The sequence below is a fragment of the Staurois parvus genome, unplaced genomic scaffold, assembly GCF_062004578.1.
Source record: "Staurois parvus isolate SC_StPar_1 unplaced genomic scaffold, SC_StPar_1.0 ptg001245l, whole genome shotgun sequence".
NCBI lineage: Eukaryota > Metazoa > Chordata > Amphibia > Anura > Ranidae > Staurois > Staurois parvus.
Genome location: NW_028319041.1, coordinates 412,661 through 427,089, shown reverse-complemented (window position 1 = coordinate 427,089; position 14,429 = coordinate 412,661). Strand labels below are relative to the sequence as shown.

Sequence of the window (14,429 nt, the reverse complement as noted above, 5' to 3'; positions counted from 1 at the left end):
GAAATGAAAAATGAACAGAGCATGTCTCTCTATAGTGTGTACTTGCCTCGATCCAGAGCACCAACTGTGATTTCTGTCTGCTTTCTCTTCCCTTTGCTTTCTGCATGAGTCAATTCTGACAGTTTGTGCCAACACCGAGCAATCCCAGGAGATGGACCCCCCCCCCCCTTCCCCACACTATAGTGTGTACTTGCCTCAATCCAGAGCACCAACTGTGATTTCTGTCTGCTTTCTGTATGAATCATTACACACACACCTACACACCTTCATAGCCTCAGCTGTGCAGGTTGTATCCTTTCCCTCCATTCAGGCCTCAGATTACACTCAGCTCCCTGCTCTGAGCTGTGTGTGACATCAGATCCTCACCCCTTGCCTTCTGGGGTGGGGAGATGGACCCCTCCCCCCCCCCCCCCACCTTGACACCCTCAGCTGTGCCTGTTTCCCTATACTGTCCTAACCTGTCACTATACAACCCTAACCTGTCACTATACTACCCTAACCTGCCACTATATAACCCTAACCTGCCACTATACTACCCTAACCTGCCACTATATAACCCTAACCTGCCACTATACCACCCTAACCTGCCACTATACTGCCCTAACCTGCCACTATACCACCCTAACCTGCCATTATACCACCCTAACCTGCCACTATATAACCCTAACCTGCCACTATATAACCCTAACCTGCCACTATACTGCCCTAACCTGCCACTATACTACCCTAACCTGCCACTATACTGCCCTAACCTGCCACTATACTGCCCTAACCTGCCACTATACCACCCTAACCTGTCACTGTTCTACCCTAACCTGCCACCATACTGCCCTACCTGCCACCATACTGCCCTAACCTGCCACCATACTGCCCTAACCTGCCACTATACTGCCTTAACCTGTCACTATACTACCCTAACCTGCCACTATACAACCCTAATCAGATACTTTACCGCCCTAGTTTTACACTGTACTGCCCTATACTGTCCTTGATTGACACTATACTGATCTCATCTATGCATTGTGTGAGGAGGGGGAGCTCTGCTGCCTGTGCCCAGGCTGGGGGCAGCACAGACATGGAAGAAAGAGCTGTGCTCCTATCCTCTGCCCTGCCAGCAGTGACCCCTGTCCTCTGCATTACCAGCAGAGACCCCTGTCCTCTGCATTACCAGCAGTGACCCCTGTCCTCTGCCCTGACAATAGTGACCCCTGTCCTCTGACCTACCAGCAGTTACCCCTGTCCTGTGCCTGCCAGCAGTGACCCCTGTCCTCTGCATTACCAGCAGTGACCCCTGTCCTCTGCCCTACCAGCAGTGACCCCTGTCCTCTGCCCTACCAGCAGTGACCCTGTCCTCTGCCCTACCAGCAGTGACCCCTGTCCTCTGCATTACCAGCAGTGACCCCTGTCCTCTGCCCTACCAGCAGTGACCCCTGTCCTCTGCCCTACCAGCAGTGACCCCTGTCCTCTGCCTGCCAGCAGTGACCCCTGTCCTCTGCATTACTAGCAGTGACCTCTGCCCTGCCAGTAGTGACCCCTATCGTCTGCCCTACAAGCAGTGACCCCTGTCCTCTGCCTTGACAGCAGTGACCCCGTCCTCTGCCTTGCCAGCAGTGACCCCTGTCCTCTGCCCTACCAGCAATGACCCCTGTCCTCCACCCTGCTGACCTCCAATCCTTTGCCCCCCTGACATTTTTTGATGCACCCCCACATCGGACAGGTTAGATCCGGCCCTGTTGTGGAGGTTAAGAGGTCTTTCTGAAGGACAGCTATGTGCCTACACAGCACGTGGTCCGTGCTTCCAGTAGCAAGGGATCATGGGAACCAGTGACAAGTATGATGGGTTATCATCTCTCTACCTTTACAGGAAGCCATAAGACTACACAGCACCAGCTACATGTTTTCAGTAATATGGGTTATTAGAAAGAAGGCAAAAGAAGAAACTATTATGGTTCATCAGCTTCATCCACCTGCAGGATAGTCTTGGTTTGGACCATTATCCTTGATTGGTAACCTGCTGTGAATCTGTCAAATGAAGGACTATATGACCCAATGACCCCACTGTTTAGGTGCTGTTGGTATTCACCTTCTCCAATGACTAACTGTATGCAGCGAGGAGGGGTCCCTCTCATACTGGTAGCAATCATTATTTTGGAACTTGGAGTGACCTTGCGGCCAATTATCCTTCTTGGTCTTCTACCCATTTGCAGAGTAATTGTTTCTTACTGTTCATAATGATGGTCTTGTATGAGCAAAGCCTGTTCAGTCTGAGATATGGCAATACGAAGGCTATTTCAGTGAAGCATCGAGTCCACCAAGTTAAAGTGGTAGCAAGCCAAAGAAATGCCCCCCCCCCGAAGGTTTTAGCCATAATATACTAGATTGCACTACATACCAGCACATTATTGGGGTTATTTACTAAAACTGGAGAGTGCAAAATCTTGTGCAACTCTGCAGAGAAACCAATCAGCTTCCAGGTTTTATTGCGAAAGCTTAAAGCTGAAGTTAGAAGCTGATTGGCTGCACCAGATTCTGAGTGCACCATTTTTAGCAAATTACCGACAATTGGAAAGTCAGTCCGCCCCTCTGTAAGAGTCTCTTACACCAACCAATCTTTGTGCAAACCTCAATCGATATATTAATCCTTGTCAGAACAGCAATATGACTTCCTTCAGTGTGCCCTTCACCAAACCTCATGGGTATCTCCTCACCTTATATCATGAACCCCACTGCAAAAGGAGGGTCACTTGTGCTTTTCTTTGATACTTGAGACCACGATCCTCTTCAACAATCACTCGGTCATTACCGATCTCCCAGGAATAGATACATTAAAAGGAAGCAAAGAGACATCCAATAGTGCAGACTTCTACTTTTTGTGCTCTTCACCACACCTCATGGGTATCTCCTCACCTTATATCATGGACCCCACTGCAAAAGGAGGGTCACTTGTGCTTTTTTTTTATACTTGAGACCACGATCCTTTTCAACAATCACTTGGTCATTACCAATCTCCCAGGAATAGATGTATTAAAAGGAAGCAAAGAGACATCCAATAGTGCAGACCTCTACTTCTTGTGCTCTTCACCACACCTCATGGGTATCTCCTCACCTTATATCATGGACCCCACTGCAAAAGGAGGGTCAATTGTGCTTTTCTTTGATACTTGAGACCATGATCCTTTTCAACAATCACTCGGTCATTACCGATCTCCCAGGAATAGATATATTAAAAGGAAGCAAAGAGACATCCAATAGTGCAGACCTTTAGTCTATTTCCAAACTGAACAGACTATTAGAATAAATAAACCCCTATGGATGCTCTTTGCCCCTTTCCCCTTTTATAATGAGAGGGCTGGTTTATCCAAAAGCCCCCCCATAATTGACCCTGCTCAGTGGGCTGCCCATAGTTCAAAGGCCATGGAGTGCATTATGGTATTAAAAAATTCACCCCAGCAAATCTGCATAACAATTCACTGGGGTTGTGAATCTCTAACCCATTGGATTCACCTCAATCTCATGCTAGCATTGAACCCGAAGCTCATCCCTTTTCATCCTGTGTTGCAGCCCTCCCCGTCGTGTTCAGCAAACCGTTGAAGGATACGGTCGTAGAGGACGGAGTCACCGTGACGCTCCGCTGCGAGACCTCCAAACCCAATGTTCTCCTAGAATGGAGGAAAGGATCCGTGGCACTCTTCCCTTGTGCCAAGTATGAAATGAGACAAGATGGCGCAGTGGCAGAGTTGGTCATCTACGATGCAGAAGGGGAAGATGCAGGAGATTACACCTGTGATACAGGAGACCAACAATCCACCTCCAACATCAAAGTGAACAGTGAGTAGCATCTCTTGTACACAGACATGTAATGCAATTGGTAACAAACACTGATCCAACTAATACTTGGAGATATACAGTTGTGCTCAAAAGTTTGTATCCCCCCCGGCAGAAATTGTGAAATTTTGGCATTGATATTGAAAATATGACTGATCATGACAAAAAATGCTCTTTTATTGAAGGATGATGATCATATGAAGCCATTTATTATCACGTAGTTGTTTGGCTCCTTTTTAAATCATAATGATAACAGAAGTCCCCCAAATGGCCCGGATCAGAAGTCTCTGCCCCCCCGGATCAGAAGTCTCTGCCCCCCCGGATCAGAAGTCTCCGCCCTCGGAACAGAAGTCTCCGCCCCCGGATCAGAAGTCTCCGCCCCCCGGATCAGAAGTCTCCGCCCCCTGGAATGTTCAGCCTTGGTACAGACACACAAGGTGACACACACGGGTTACAATGCCAATTAGAGGTTAATGTCCCACATCTGTGGCTTTTTAAATTGCATTTTTTTATGTCCGTGTATAAATAGTCAATGAGGTTGTTAGCTCTTATGTAGAAGCACTGACTAGGCTAGATACTGAGCCATGGGGATCAGAAAAGAACTGTCAAAAGTCCTGCGTAACAAGGTAATGGAACTTTATAAAGATGGAAAAGGACATAAAAAGATGTCCAAAGCCTTGACTATGCCAATCAGTGCTGTTAAATCACCGATTAAGAAGTGGAAAGTTCGGGGATCTCCTGATACCAAGCCAAGGTCAGGTAGACCAAGAAAGATTACAGCCACAACTGACAGAAGAATTGTCCGGGATTCAAAGAAAACCCCCCACAGGCAACCTCAAAAGAAATACAAGCTGCTCCGGAAAAAGATGGTGTGGTTGTTTTTAAGGAGTACAATACGGTGAACAAAAATGAGCTGTTTGGTCGAGGTGCCAGAAAGAAGCTTTTACTGCACCGATGTCACAAAAAAGCCCGGTTACAATATGCCTGACAACATCTTGACATGCCTAACCGGGCCTTCTTGTGTCGTTGATGCAGTAAAGGCTTCTTTCTGGCACCTCCACCATGCAGCTCATTTTGTTCAAGTGTTATCATATTGTGCTCCTTCAAAACAACCACACTGTCTTTCCCCAGAGCAGCCTGGATTTCTCTTGTGATTACCTATAGGTTTCCCTTTGTATCCCGGACAATTCTTCTGGCAGTTGTGGCTGCGATCTTTCTTGGTCTACCTGACCTTGGCTTGGTATCAAGAGATCCCCGAACTTTCCACTTCTTAATATGTGATTGATCAGTACTGATTGGCATAGTCAAGGCTTTGGACATCTTTTTATGTCCTTTTCCATCTTTATAAAGTTCCATTACCTTGTTACACAGGACTTTTGACAGTTCTTTTCTGATCCCCATGGCTCAGTATCTAGCCTAGTCAGTGCTTCCAAATAAGAGCTAACAAACTCACTGACTATTTATACACTGACACTAATTGCAATTTAAAAAGCCACAGATGTGGGACATTAACCTCTAATTGGCATTGTAACCCTTGTGTGTCACCTTGTGTGTCTGTACCAAGGCTAAACATTCCAGGGGGGCGGAGACTCCTGATATGGGGGCGGAGACTTCTGATCCAGGGGGGCGGAGACTTCTGATCTGGGCCATTTGGGTGATTTCTGTTATCGTTAGGATTTAAAAAGGAGCCAAACAACTATGTGATAATAAATGGCTTCATAGGATCATCATCCTTCAATAAAAGAGCATTTTTTGGCATGATCCGTCATATTTTCAATATCAATGCCAAAATTTCACAATTTCTGCCAGGGTATGCAAACTTTTGAGCACAACTGTGTATATATATATATATATCAGGTGCGGACTGACAACTCATTGGGCCCCCGGGCAATAGGGGATCATGGGGCCCCTGTGTCCTTGCCCAAACTCAAAAAAGCCTATGAAAAAGGTACCAGGGGCATCTCATGGGGCCCCCTACTGACCTCGGGCCCGGGTTTCCAAATGGTCAGTCCGCCCCAGATATATATATATATATATATATATATATATATATATATGGCTTTTATTCAGTGGGAACATGGGGGAGTGCAGTTTCCAGCACCTCCAGCACTGAATATATGTAATTTCAAGGGGGGGGGGGTGTTGGAATGCTGGGGTGTGCTGGAGGGTCTAATAAAGTGGTTCTAAAGCCTTAAAGCAGGAGTGTCAAACTGGTGGCCCTCCAGCTGTTGCGAAACTACAAGTCCCATCATGCCTCTGCCTTTGGGAGTCATGCTTGTAACTGTCAATCTTGCAATGCCTCATGGGACTTGTAGTTTGGCAAAAGCTGGAGGGCCGCCAGTTTGACACCCAAGCCTTAAAGCGTTACTAAACCCACAACAGTAAAATCAGTCTGTATATGCAGTAAAGCATGCTGGTTATACATGGGATCTATTTTACTTCTTTTCTTGTTCTCATTAACAAATTCCGTACAAAATGCTTGGCACCACAAAATTATACTTAGCTCTGTGTTGTCTAAAAAGGGCGGTACTGGGAGGTGGGTAAGGGGTGGAACCAAGGGACGGTGCTCGGAGGTGGGTAGGGGGCGGAGACAAGAAGTAAGTCAGAAAGGGGGAGTTCCTGCACCTATTCTCCGAGAAGAAAATATATATATATATATATATATATATATAATTTTTTTTTTAAATATATAATTATATATATATATATATATATATATTTTTTTTTATTTTTTATCTAGTATATACAGTATGTGTATATAGTGAATCACAAACTGAAAAGTATTTCCTGCCCACCCTACATTGAATGTATTTTTTTCAGAGAGGTAACTTTTAAATACTAAAGGTGATTATTTCTTCATTTCATTCCCTGTGAATTAATTTTCACGTTTATCTGTCTGTTCTTAACCGCTCTGTTGAAGCAGGTTTGTTATTTACAGAGCTCACAGTGAAATTTACGCACGCGGCTGTATTTATAGATCATCAACTCATGGGATGTTTTTATTGTGATTTGTAGTGTATTTAAGACGCGTCTTAATAAAAATGTGTCATTTTATATGTAAGGAAATCTTTTGTGGGTGTAATCCCATGTGCCTTAAAAAATCTCAACCATAAATTATTTTTACAATGTAGTACTTTAAGGGACGTGGCACGTCACACCAACCGGATTGGATGAATAGCTTGAACCTCTAGAAACCTCTGGAGGTACATTGGGGTTCCACTGAACCCTGGTTGAGAGTGGCTTACCTATAAGGTGGGCGCAAACCTAGCTGTGCGGAGCAGAGAACCCACCCCGGGCCATGGATATGGGGTACCACCAGTCCTCCTGTATGGGGCCCAGGCCAGCAGAAGGGCCCAGACAGATGGGTGAATCGGATTTGGGCAGGGAGGGTGATCAGCATGATGGGGGTGGGTGCAATTGCTGGAACCGATCCCCCTGTATGGCTCTCTCTGCAGCAGCTAAAGACTGACTTCTTCTCCTCTCCCTCCTGCTGCCTTTCATCTGCTGCAGAGAGAGCCATAGGGCCCCCCATGTGTCCTCACAGTGCTGCTGACTTTCCTCCTCTCCCCCAGTGTTTCCTCACAGTGCTGCCGACTTTCCTCCTCTCCCCCTGTGTGCTCCCAAGGTGCTGCTGACTTTCCTTCTCTCCCCCTGTGTGTCCTCGCAGTGCTACCGACTTTCCTCCTCTCCCCATGTGTGCCCCCACAGTGCTGCCGACTTTCCTCCTCTCCCCTTGTGTGCCCCCACAGTGCTTCCGACTTTCCTCCTCTCCCCTTGTGTGCCCCCACAGTGCTTCCGACTTTCCTCCTCTCCCCCTGTGTGCCCCCACAGTGCTGCCGACTTCAATCCTCTCCCCCAGTGTGCCCACACAGTGCTGCCGACTTCCCTCCTCTCCCCCAGTGTGCCCCCACAGTGCTTCCGACTTCCCTCCTCTTCCCCTGTGTGCCCCCACAGTGCTTCCGACTTCCCTCCTCTCCCCCAGTGTGCCCCCACAGAGCTGCCGACTTCCCTCCTCTTCCCCTGTGTGCCCCCACAGTGCTTCCGACTTCCCTCCTCTCCCCCAGTGTGCCCCCACAGAGCTGACGACTTCCCTCCTCTCCCCCTGTGTATCCCCACAGTGCTGCCGACTTCCCTCCTCTTCCCCTGTGTGCCCCCACAGTGCTGGCGACTTCCCTCCTCTCCCCCTGTGTGCCCCCACAGTGCTGCCAACTTGCCCCCACAGTGCTGCCGACTTTCCTCTTCTCCCCCTGTGTGCCCCCACAGAGCTCCCGACTTCCCTCCTCTCCCCCTGTGTGTCCCCACAGTGCTTCCGACTTCCCTCCTCTTCCCCTGTGTGCCCCCACAGTGCCTCCGACTTCCCTCCTCTCCCCCAGTGTGCCCCCACAGAGCTTCCGACTTCCCTCCTCTCCCCCTGTGTATCCCCACAGTGCTGCCGACTTCCCTCCTCTTCCCCTGTGTGCCCCCACAGTGCTGGCGACTTCCCTCCTCTCCCCCTGTGTGCCCCTACAGCGATGCCGACTTCCCTCCTCTCCCCCTGTGTGCCCCTACAGCGCTGCCGACTTCCCTCCTCTCCCCCTGTGTGCCCCTACAGCGCTGCCGATTTCCCTCCTCTCCCTCTGTGTGTCCCCACAGTGCTGCCGACTTCCCTCCTCTCCCCCAGTGTGCCCCCACAGAGCTTCCGACTTCCCTCCTCTCCCCCTGTGTATCCCCACAGTGCTGCCGACTTCCCTCCTCTCCTCCTGTGTGCCCCCACAGTGCTGCCGACTTCCCTCCTCTCCTCCTGTGTGCCCCCACAGTGCTGCCGACTTCTCTCCTCTCCCCCTGTGTGCCCCACAGAGCTGCCGACTTCCCTCCTCTCCTCCTGTGTGCCCCCACAGTGCTGCCGACTTTCCTCTTCTCCCTGTGTGCCTCCACAACGCTGCCGACTTTCCTCCTTTCCCCCTGTGTGTCCCCACAGCGCTGCCGATTTCCCTCCTCTCCCCCTGTGTGTCCCCACAGTGCTGCCGACTTCCCTCCTTTTCCCCTGTGTGCCCCCACAGAGCTCCCGACTTCCCTCCTCTCCCCCTGTGTGCCCCCACAGAGCTCCCAACTTCCCTCCTCTCCCCCTGTGTGTCCCCACAGTGCTGCCGACTTCCCTCCTCTTCCCCTTTGTGCCCCCACAGTGCTGCCGACTTTCCTCCTCTCCCCCAGTGTGCCCTCACAGTGTTGCCGACTTCTCTCCTCTCCTCCTGTGTGCCCCCACAGTGCTGTCGACTTCCCTTCTCTCCCCCCTGTGTGCCCCCACAGTGCTGCTGACTTCCCTCCTCTCCCCCTGTGTGCCCCCACAGTGTTCCTGACTTTCCTCCTCTCACCCTGTGTACCCCCACAGTGCTGCTGACTTCCCTCCTCTCCTCCTGTGTGCCCCCACAGTGCTTCCGACTTCCCTCCTCTCCCCCTGTGTGCCCCCACAGTGCTGCCGACTTCCCTCCTCTCACCCAGTGTGCCCCCACAGTGTTTCTGACTTTCCTCCTCTCCCCCTGTGTGCCTCCACAGCGCTTCCGACTTCCCTCCTCTCCCCCTGTGTTACCCCACAGTGTTCCTGACTTTCCTCCTCTCTCCTCCTGTGTGCCCCCACAGTGCTGTCGACTTCCCTCCTCTCTTCTTGTGTGCCTCCACAGTGTTTCTGACTTCCCTCCTCTCCTCCTGTGTGCCCCCACAGTGCTGCCAACTTCCCTCCTCTTCCCCTGTGTGCCCCCACAGTGCTGCCAATTTCCCTCCTCTCCCCCTGTGTATCCCCACAGTGCTGCCGACTTTCCTCCTCTCCCCCTGTGTGCCCCCACAGTGCTGCCGATTTCCCTCCTCTCCCCCTGTGTATCCCCACAGTGCTGCCGACTTTCCTCCTCTCCCCCTGTGTGCCCCCACAGTGCTGCCGACTTGCCCCCACAGTGCTGCCGACTTTCCTCTTCTCCCCCTGTGTGCCCCCACAGAGCTCCCGACTTCCCTCCTCTCCCCCTGTGTGTCCCCACAGTGCTGCCGACTTCCCTCCTCTCCCCCAGTGTGCCCCCACAGTGCTTCCGACTTCCCTCCTCTCCCCCTGTGTATCCCCACAGTGCTGCCGACTTCCCTCCTCTTCCCCTGTGTGCCCCCACAGTGCTGCCGACTTCCCTCCTCTTCCCCTGTGTGCCCCCACAGTGCTGGCGACTTCCCTCCTCTCCCCCTGTGTGCCCCCACAGTGCTGCCGACTTGCCCCCACAGTGCTGCCGACTTTCCTCTTCTCCCCCTGTGTGCCCCCACAGAGCTCCCGACTTCCCTCCTCTCCCCCTGTGTGTCCCCACAGTGCTGCCGACTTCCCTCCTCTCCCCCTGTGTGCCCACACAGTGCTGCCGACTTCCCTCCTCTCCCCCAGTGTGCCCCCACAGAGCTGCCGACTTCGCTCCTCTCCCCCTGTGTATCCCCACAGTGCTTCCGACTTCCCTCCTCTTCCCCTGTGTGCCCCCACAGTGCTGGCGACTTCCCTCCTCTCCCCCTGTGTGCCCCTACAGCGCTGCCGACTTCCCTCCTCTTCCCCTGTGTGCCCCCACAGTGCTGCCGACTTCCCTCCTCTCCCCCTGTGTGCCCCCACAGTGCTGCCAATTTCCATCCTCTCCCCCTGTGTATCCCCACAGTGCTGCCGACTTTCCTCCTCTCCCCCTGTGTGCCCCCACAGTGCTGCCGACTTTCCTCTTCTCCCCCTGTGTGCCCCCACAGCGCTGCCGATTTCCCTCCTCTCCCCCTGTGTATCCCCACAGTGCTGCCGACTTTCCTCCTCTCCCCCTGTGTGCCCCCACAGTGCTGCCGACTTGCCCCCACAGTGCTGCCGACTTTCCTCTTCTCCCCCTGTGTGCCCCCACAGAGCTCCCGACTTCCCTCCTCTCCCCCTGTGTGTCCCCACAGTGCTGCCGACTTCCCTCCTCTTCCCATGTGTGCCCCCACAGTGCTTCCGACTTCCCTCCTCTCCCCCAGTGTGCCCCCACAGAGCTGCCGACTTCCCTCCTCTCCCCCTGTGTATCCCCACAGTGCTGCCGACTTCCCTCCTCTTCCCCTGTGTGCCCCCACAGTGCTGCCGACTTGCCCCCACAGTGCTGCCGACTTGCCCCCACAGTGCTGCCGACTTTCCTCTTCTCCCCCTGTGTGCCCCCACAGAGCTCCCGACTTCCCTCCTCTTCCCCTGTTTGTCCCCACAGTGCTGCCGACTTCCCTCCTCTTCCCCAGTGTGCCCCCACAGAGCTTCCGACTTCCCTCCTCTCCCCCTGTGTATCCCCACAGTGCTTCCGACTTCCCTCCTCTTCCCCTGTGTGCCTTCACAGTGCTGGCGACTTCCCTCCTCTCCCCCTGTGTGCCCCTACAGCGCTGCCAACTTCCCTCCTCTCCCCCTGTGTGCCCCTACAGCGCTGCCGATTTTCCTCCTCTCCCTCTGTGTGTCCCCACAGTGCTGCCGACTACCCTCCTCTCCCCCTGTGTGCCCCCACAGAGCTGCCGACTGCCCTTCTCTCCTCCTGTGTGCCCCCACAGTGCTGCCGACTTCCCTCCTCTCCCCCTGTGTGCCCCCACAGAGCTGCCGACTTCCCTCCTCTCCTCCTGTGTATCCCCACAGCGCTGCCGATTTCCCTCCTCTCCCACTGTGTGTCCCCACAGTGCTGCTGACTTTCCTCCTCTCCCCCTGTGTGCCCCCACAGAGCTCCCGACTTCCCTCCTCTCCCCCTGTGTGCCCCCACAGAGCTCCCGACTTCCCTCCTCTCCCCCTGTGTGTCCCCACAGTGCTGCTGACTTTCCTCCTCTCCCCCTGTGTGCCCCCACAGAGCTCCCGACTTCCCTCCTCTCCCCCTGTGTGTCCCCACAGTGCTGCCGACTTCCCTCCTCTTCCCCTTTGTGCCCCCACAGTGCTGCCGACTTCCCTCCTCTCCTCCTGTGTTCCCCCACAGTGCTGTCGACTTCCCTCCTCTCCCCCCTGTGTGCCCCCACAGTGCTGTTGACTTCCCTCCTCTCCTCCTGTGTGCCTCCACAGTGCTGCTGACTTCCCTCCTCTCCCCCTGTGTGCCCCCACAGTGTTCCTGACTTTCCTCCTCTCCCCCTGTGTACCCCCACAGTGCTGCCGACTTCCCTCCTCTCCTCCTGTGTGCCCCCACAGTGCTGCTGACTTCCCTCCTCTCCCCCTGTGTGCCCCCACAGTGCTGCCGACTTCCCTCCTTTCACCCAGTGTGCCCCCACAGTGCTGCCAACTTCCCTCCTCTCCCCCTGTGTGCCCCCACAGTGCTGCCGACTTTCCTCCTCTCCTCCTGTGTGCCCCCACAGTGCTCCGACTTCCCTCCTCTCCCCCTGTGTGCCTCCACAGTGTTCCTGACTTTCCTCCTCTCTCCTCCTGTGTGCCCCCACAGTGCTGTCGACTTCCCTCCTCTCTTCTTGTGTGCCTCCACAGTGTTTCTGACTTCCCTCCTCTCCTCCTGTGTGCCCCCACAGCGCTTCCGACTTCCCTCCTCTCCCCCTGTGTGCCCCCACAGTGTTCCTGACTTTCCTCCTCTCTCCTCCTGTGTGCCCCCACAGTGCTTCTGACTTCCCTCCTCTCCTCCTGTGTGCCCCCACAGCGCTTCCGACTTCCCTCCTCTCCCCCTGTGTGCCCCCACAGTGTTCCTGACTTTCCTCCTCTCCCCCTGTGTGCCCCCACAGTGCTGTCGACTTCCCTCCTCTCTTCTTGTGTGCCTCCACAGTGTTTCTGACTTCCCTCCTCTCCTCCTGTGTGCCCCCACAGTGCTCCTGACATCCCTCCTCTCCTCCTGTGTGCCTCCACAGTGCTTCCGACTTCCCTTCTCTCCCCCTGTGTGCCCCCACAGTGCTGCCGACTTCCTTCCTCTCACCCAGTGTGCCCCCACAGTGCTGCCGACTTCCCTCCTCTCCCCCTGTGTGCCCCCACAGTGCTACTGACTTCCCTCCTCTCCCCCTGTGAGCCCCCTCAGTGCTGCTGACTTTCCCCCTGTGTGCCCCCACAGTGCTGCTGACTTTCCTCCTCTCCCCGTGTGCCCCCACAGTGCTACCGACTTCCCTCCTCTCCCCCTGTGTGTCCCTACACTGCTTCCGACTTCCCTCCTCTCCTCCAGTGTGCCCCCACAGTGCTGCCGTCTTCCCTCCTCTCCCCCTGTGTGTCCCTACACTGCTTCCGACTTCCCTCCTCTCCTCCTGTGTGTCCCCACAGTGCTGCCGTCTTCCCTCCTCTCCCCCTGTGTGTCCCCACAGTGCTACCGACTTCCCTCCTCCCCTCCCCACCTGGCAGCTGCAATCACACAATTGGGACCTGCATGATGGAGAAGGGTCCAGGAAATATGTCACATTTACCAGCATCTTTCTTTTCTGAATGAACACAATGAGTGATTAGTACTGATCACTCATTGTGTTCATTCATAACTGAACCATAGCAAACTTTTGTTTTTTTTGGGAGGGGGGGCTGTCAGACTGAGTGTATTGGGCCTCGTGATTTGTAACAGCAGCCCTGATCTCACCAATAGAGCCCCAAAAGATAGAGACAAAAGAAACTACCAGGGTATCAACAGGATCAGGATCTACTAAACAGTAGAATATAAATTCTGGATAGATTGACTATTATATCTGGTCCCTCTATAGGTATACGCTGTATATTGTCATATCTTTGTTGTCTCGCAGTTCTCCAGTTTGTGAAGAATTTGCAAAATGTGGTTGCTGAAGAAGGCTCAGCTGCCCATCTCCGCTGTGAGGTCTCTGCCAAGATGGCCTCCGTGGAGTGGAGAAAAGGCGCCGAGAAGCTCCAGGCCAACCACAAGTATGAGATGAAGCAGGACAGGACTGTGCGAGAGCTGATCATTCATGATCTGGAGCTGGAGGACGCTGGGGAGTATGTCTGCATCGCCCGAAGCAAAAGGACTACGGCCACTCTGACTGTGAAAGGTAGGTTTGTGTGAGATCTGAAAGGTCAACCGTTCTTCGATGAAAACTGTACTCCCAAATATACGAATATACAAACGCTGATAAAATATGAAGTGATGCAGTACAGAACCTCCCCACTTCCCTTTTGCTATATTGATAATCAGGGCGCTTTTTTTCCCAGAGAATGGGTGCAGGTACTCCTCCCTTTCCCGGATCACCCTTGTCTCTTCCCCCTACCTACTTCCTGTGCTCCGCCCTTTGTCTCCGCAATCTAGCCACCCCCTAGTACAGCCCCTTTTTGAGATTACAGTCATTTTTATAAAATGTGTTAATGATAATGAAATGGTAAAATAGATCCCCCAAGCAACAATAGTTCACCCCACCAACAATAGATGCCCAGCACAAACAATAGATCCTCATGGACAACAATGGACCTCTAGGATACACCCAAACAGCAGCCAGTAACAATAGATCCCCAACAGCAACAATAGATCCTCCTTGTGACGGGAGTCACTTTACGTGGGGGGCCCATGGAACCCAGCTCACTTTGGAGAGGTGGGGAGACCCCTGTCTCAGCTCCCCATATCCCTATTATGTGTAAGTTACACTGTGCCTGTTAGGGGTACAGGGTGATCTGTCCTAATATTGGGGTGGGGGGTTGTTGATTGTTTAATGCCATGTGGTTGCATCCCATT

At 53.1% G+C, this 14,429-nt stretch overlaps 1 protein-coding gene across 34 annotated transcripts in view; it reads left to right on the top strand.

The window, feature by feature from the left end:
• The window catches only part of OBSCN (obscurin, cytoskeletal calmodulin and titin-interacting RhoGEF), a 518,757-nt gene that overhangs the window by 287,016 nt on the left and 217,312 nt on the right, over positions 1–14,429 (top strand). For all 34 annotated transcript variants that reach the window (XM_089660447.1, XM_089660452.1, XM_089660453.1 and 31 more), the window contains 2 exons: positions 3,562–3,828; positions 13,495–13,755. In XM_089660447.1, coding sequence (XP_089516573.1) covers positions 3,562–3,828; positions 13,495–13,755 — 528 coding nt within the window. The remainder of the gene's footprint in view (positions 1–3,561; positions 3,829–13,494; positions 13,756–14,429) is intronic.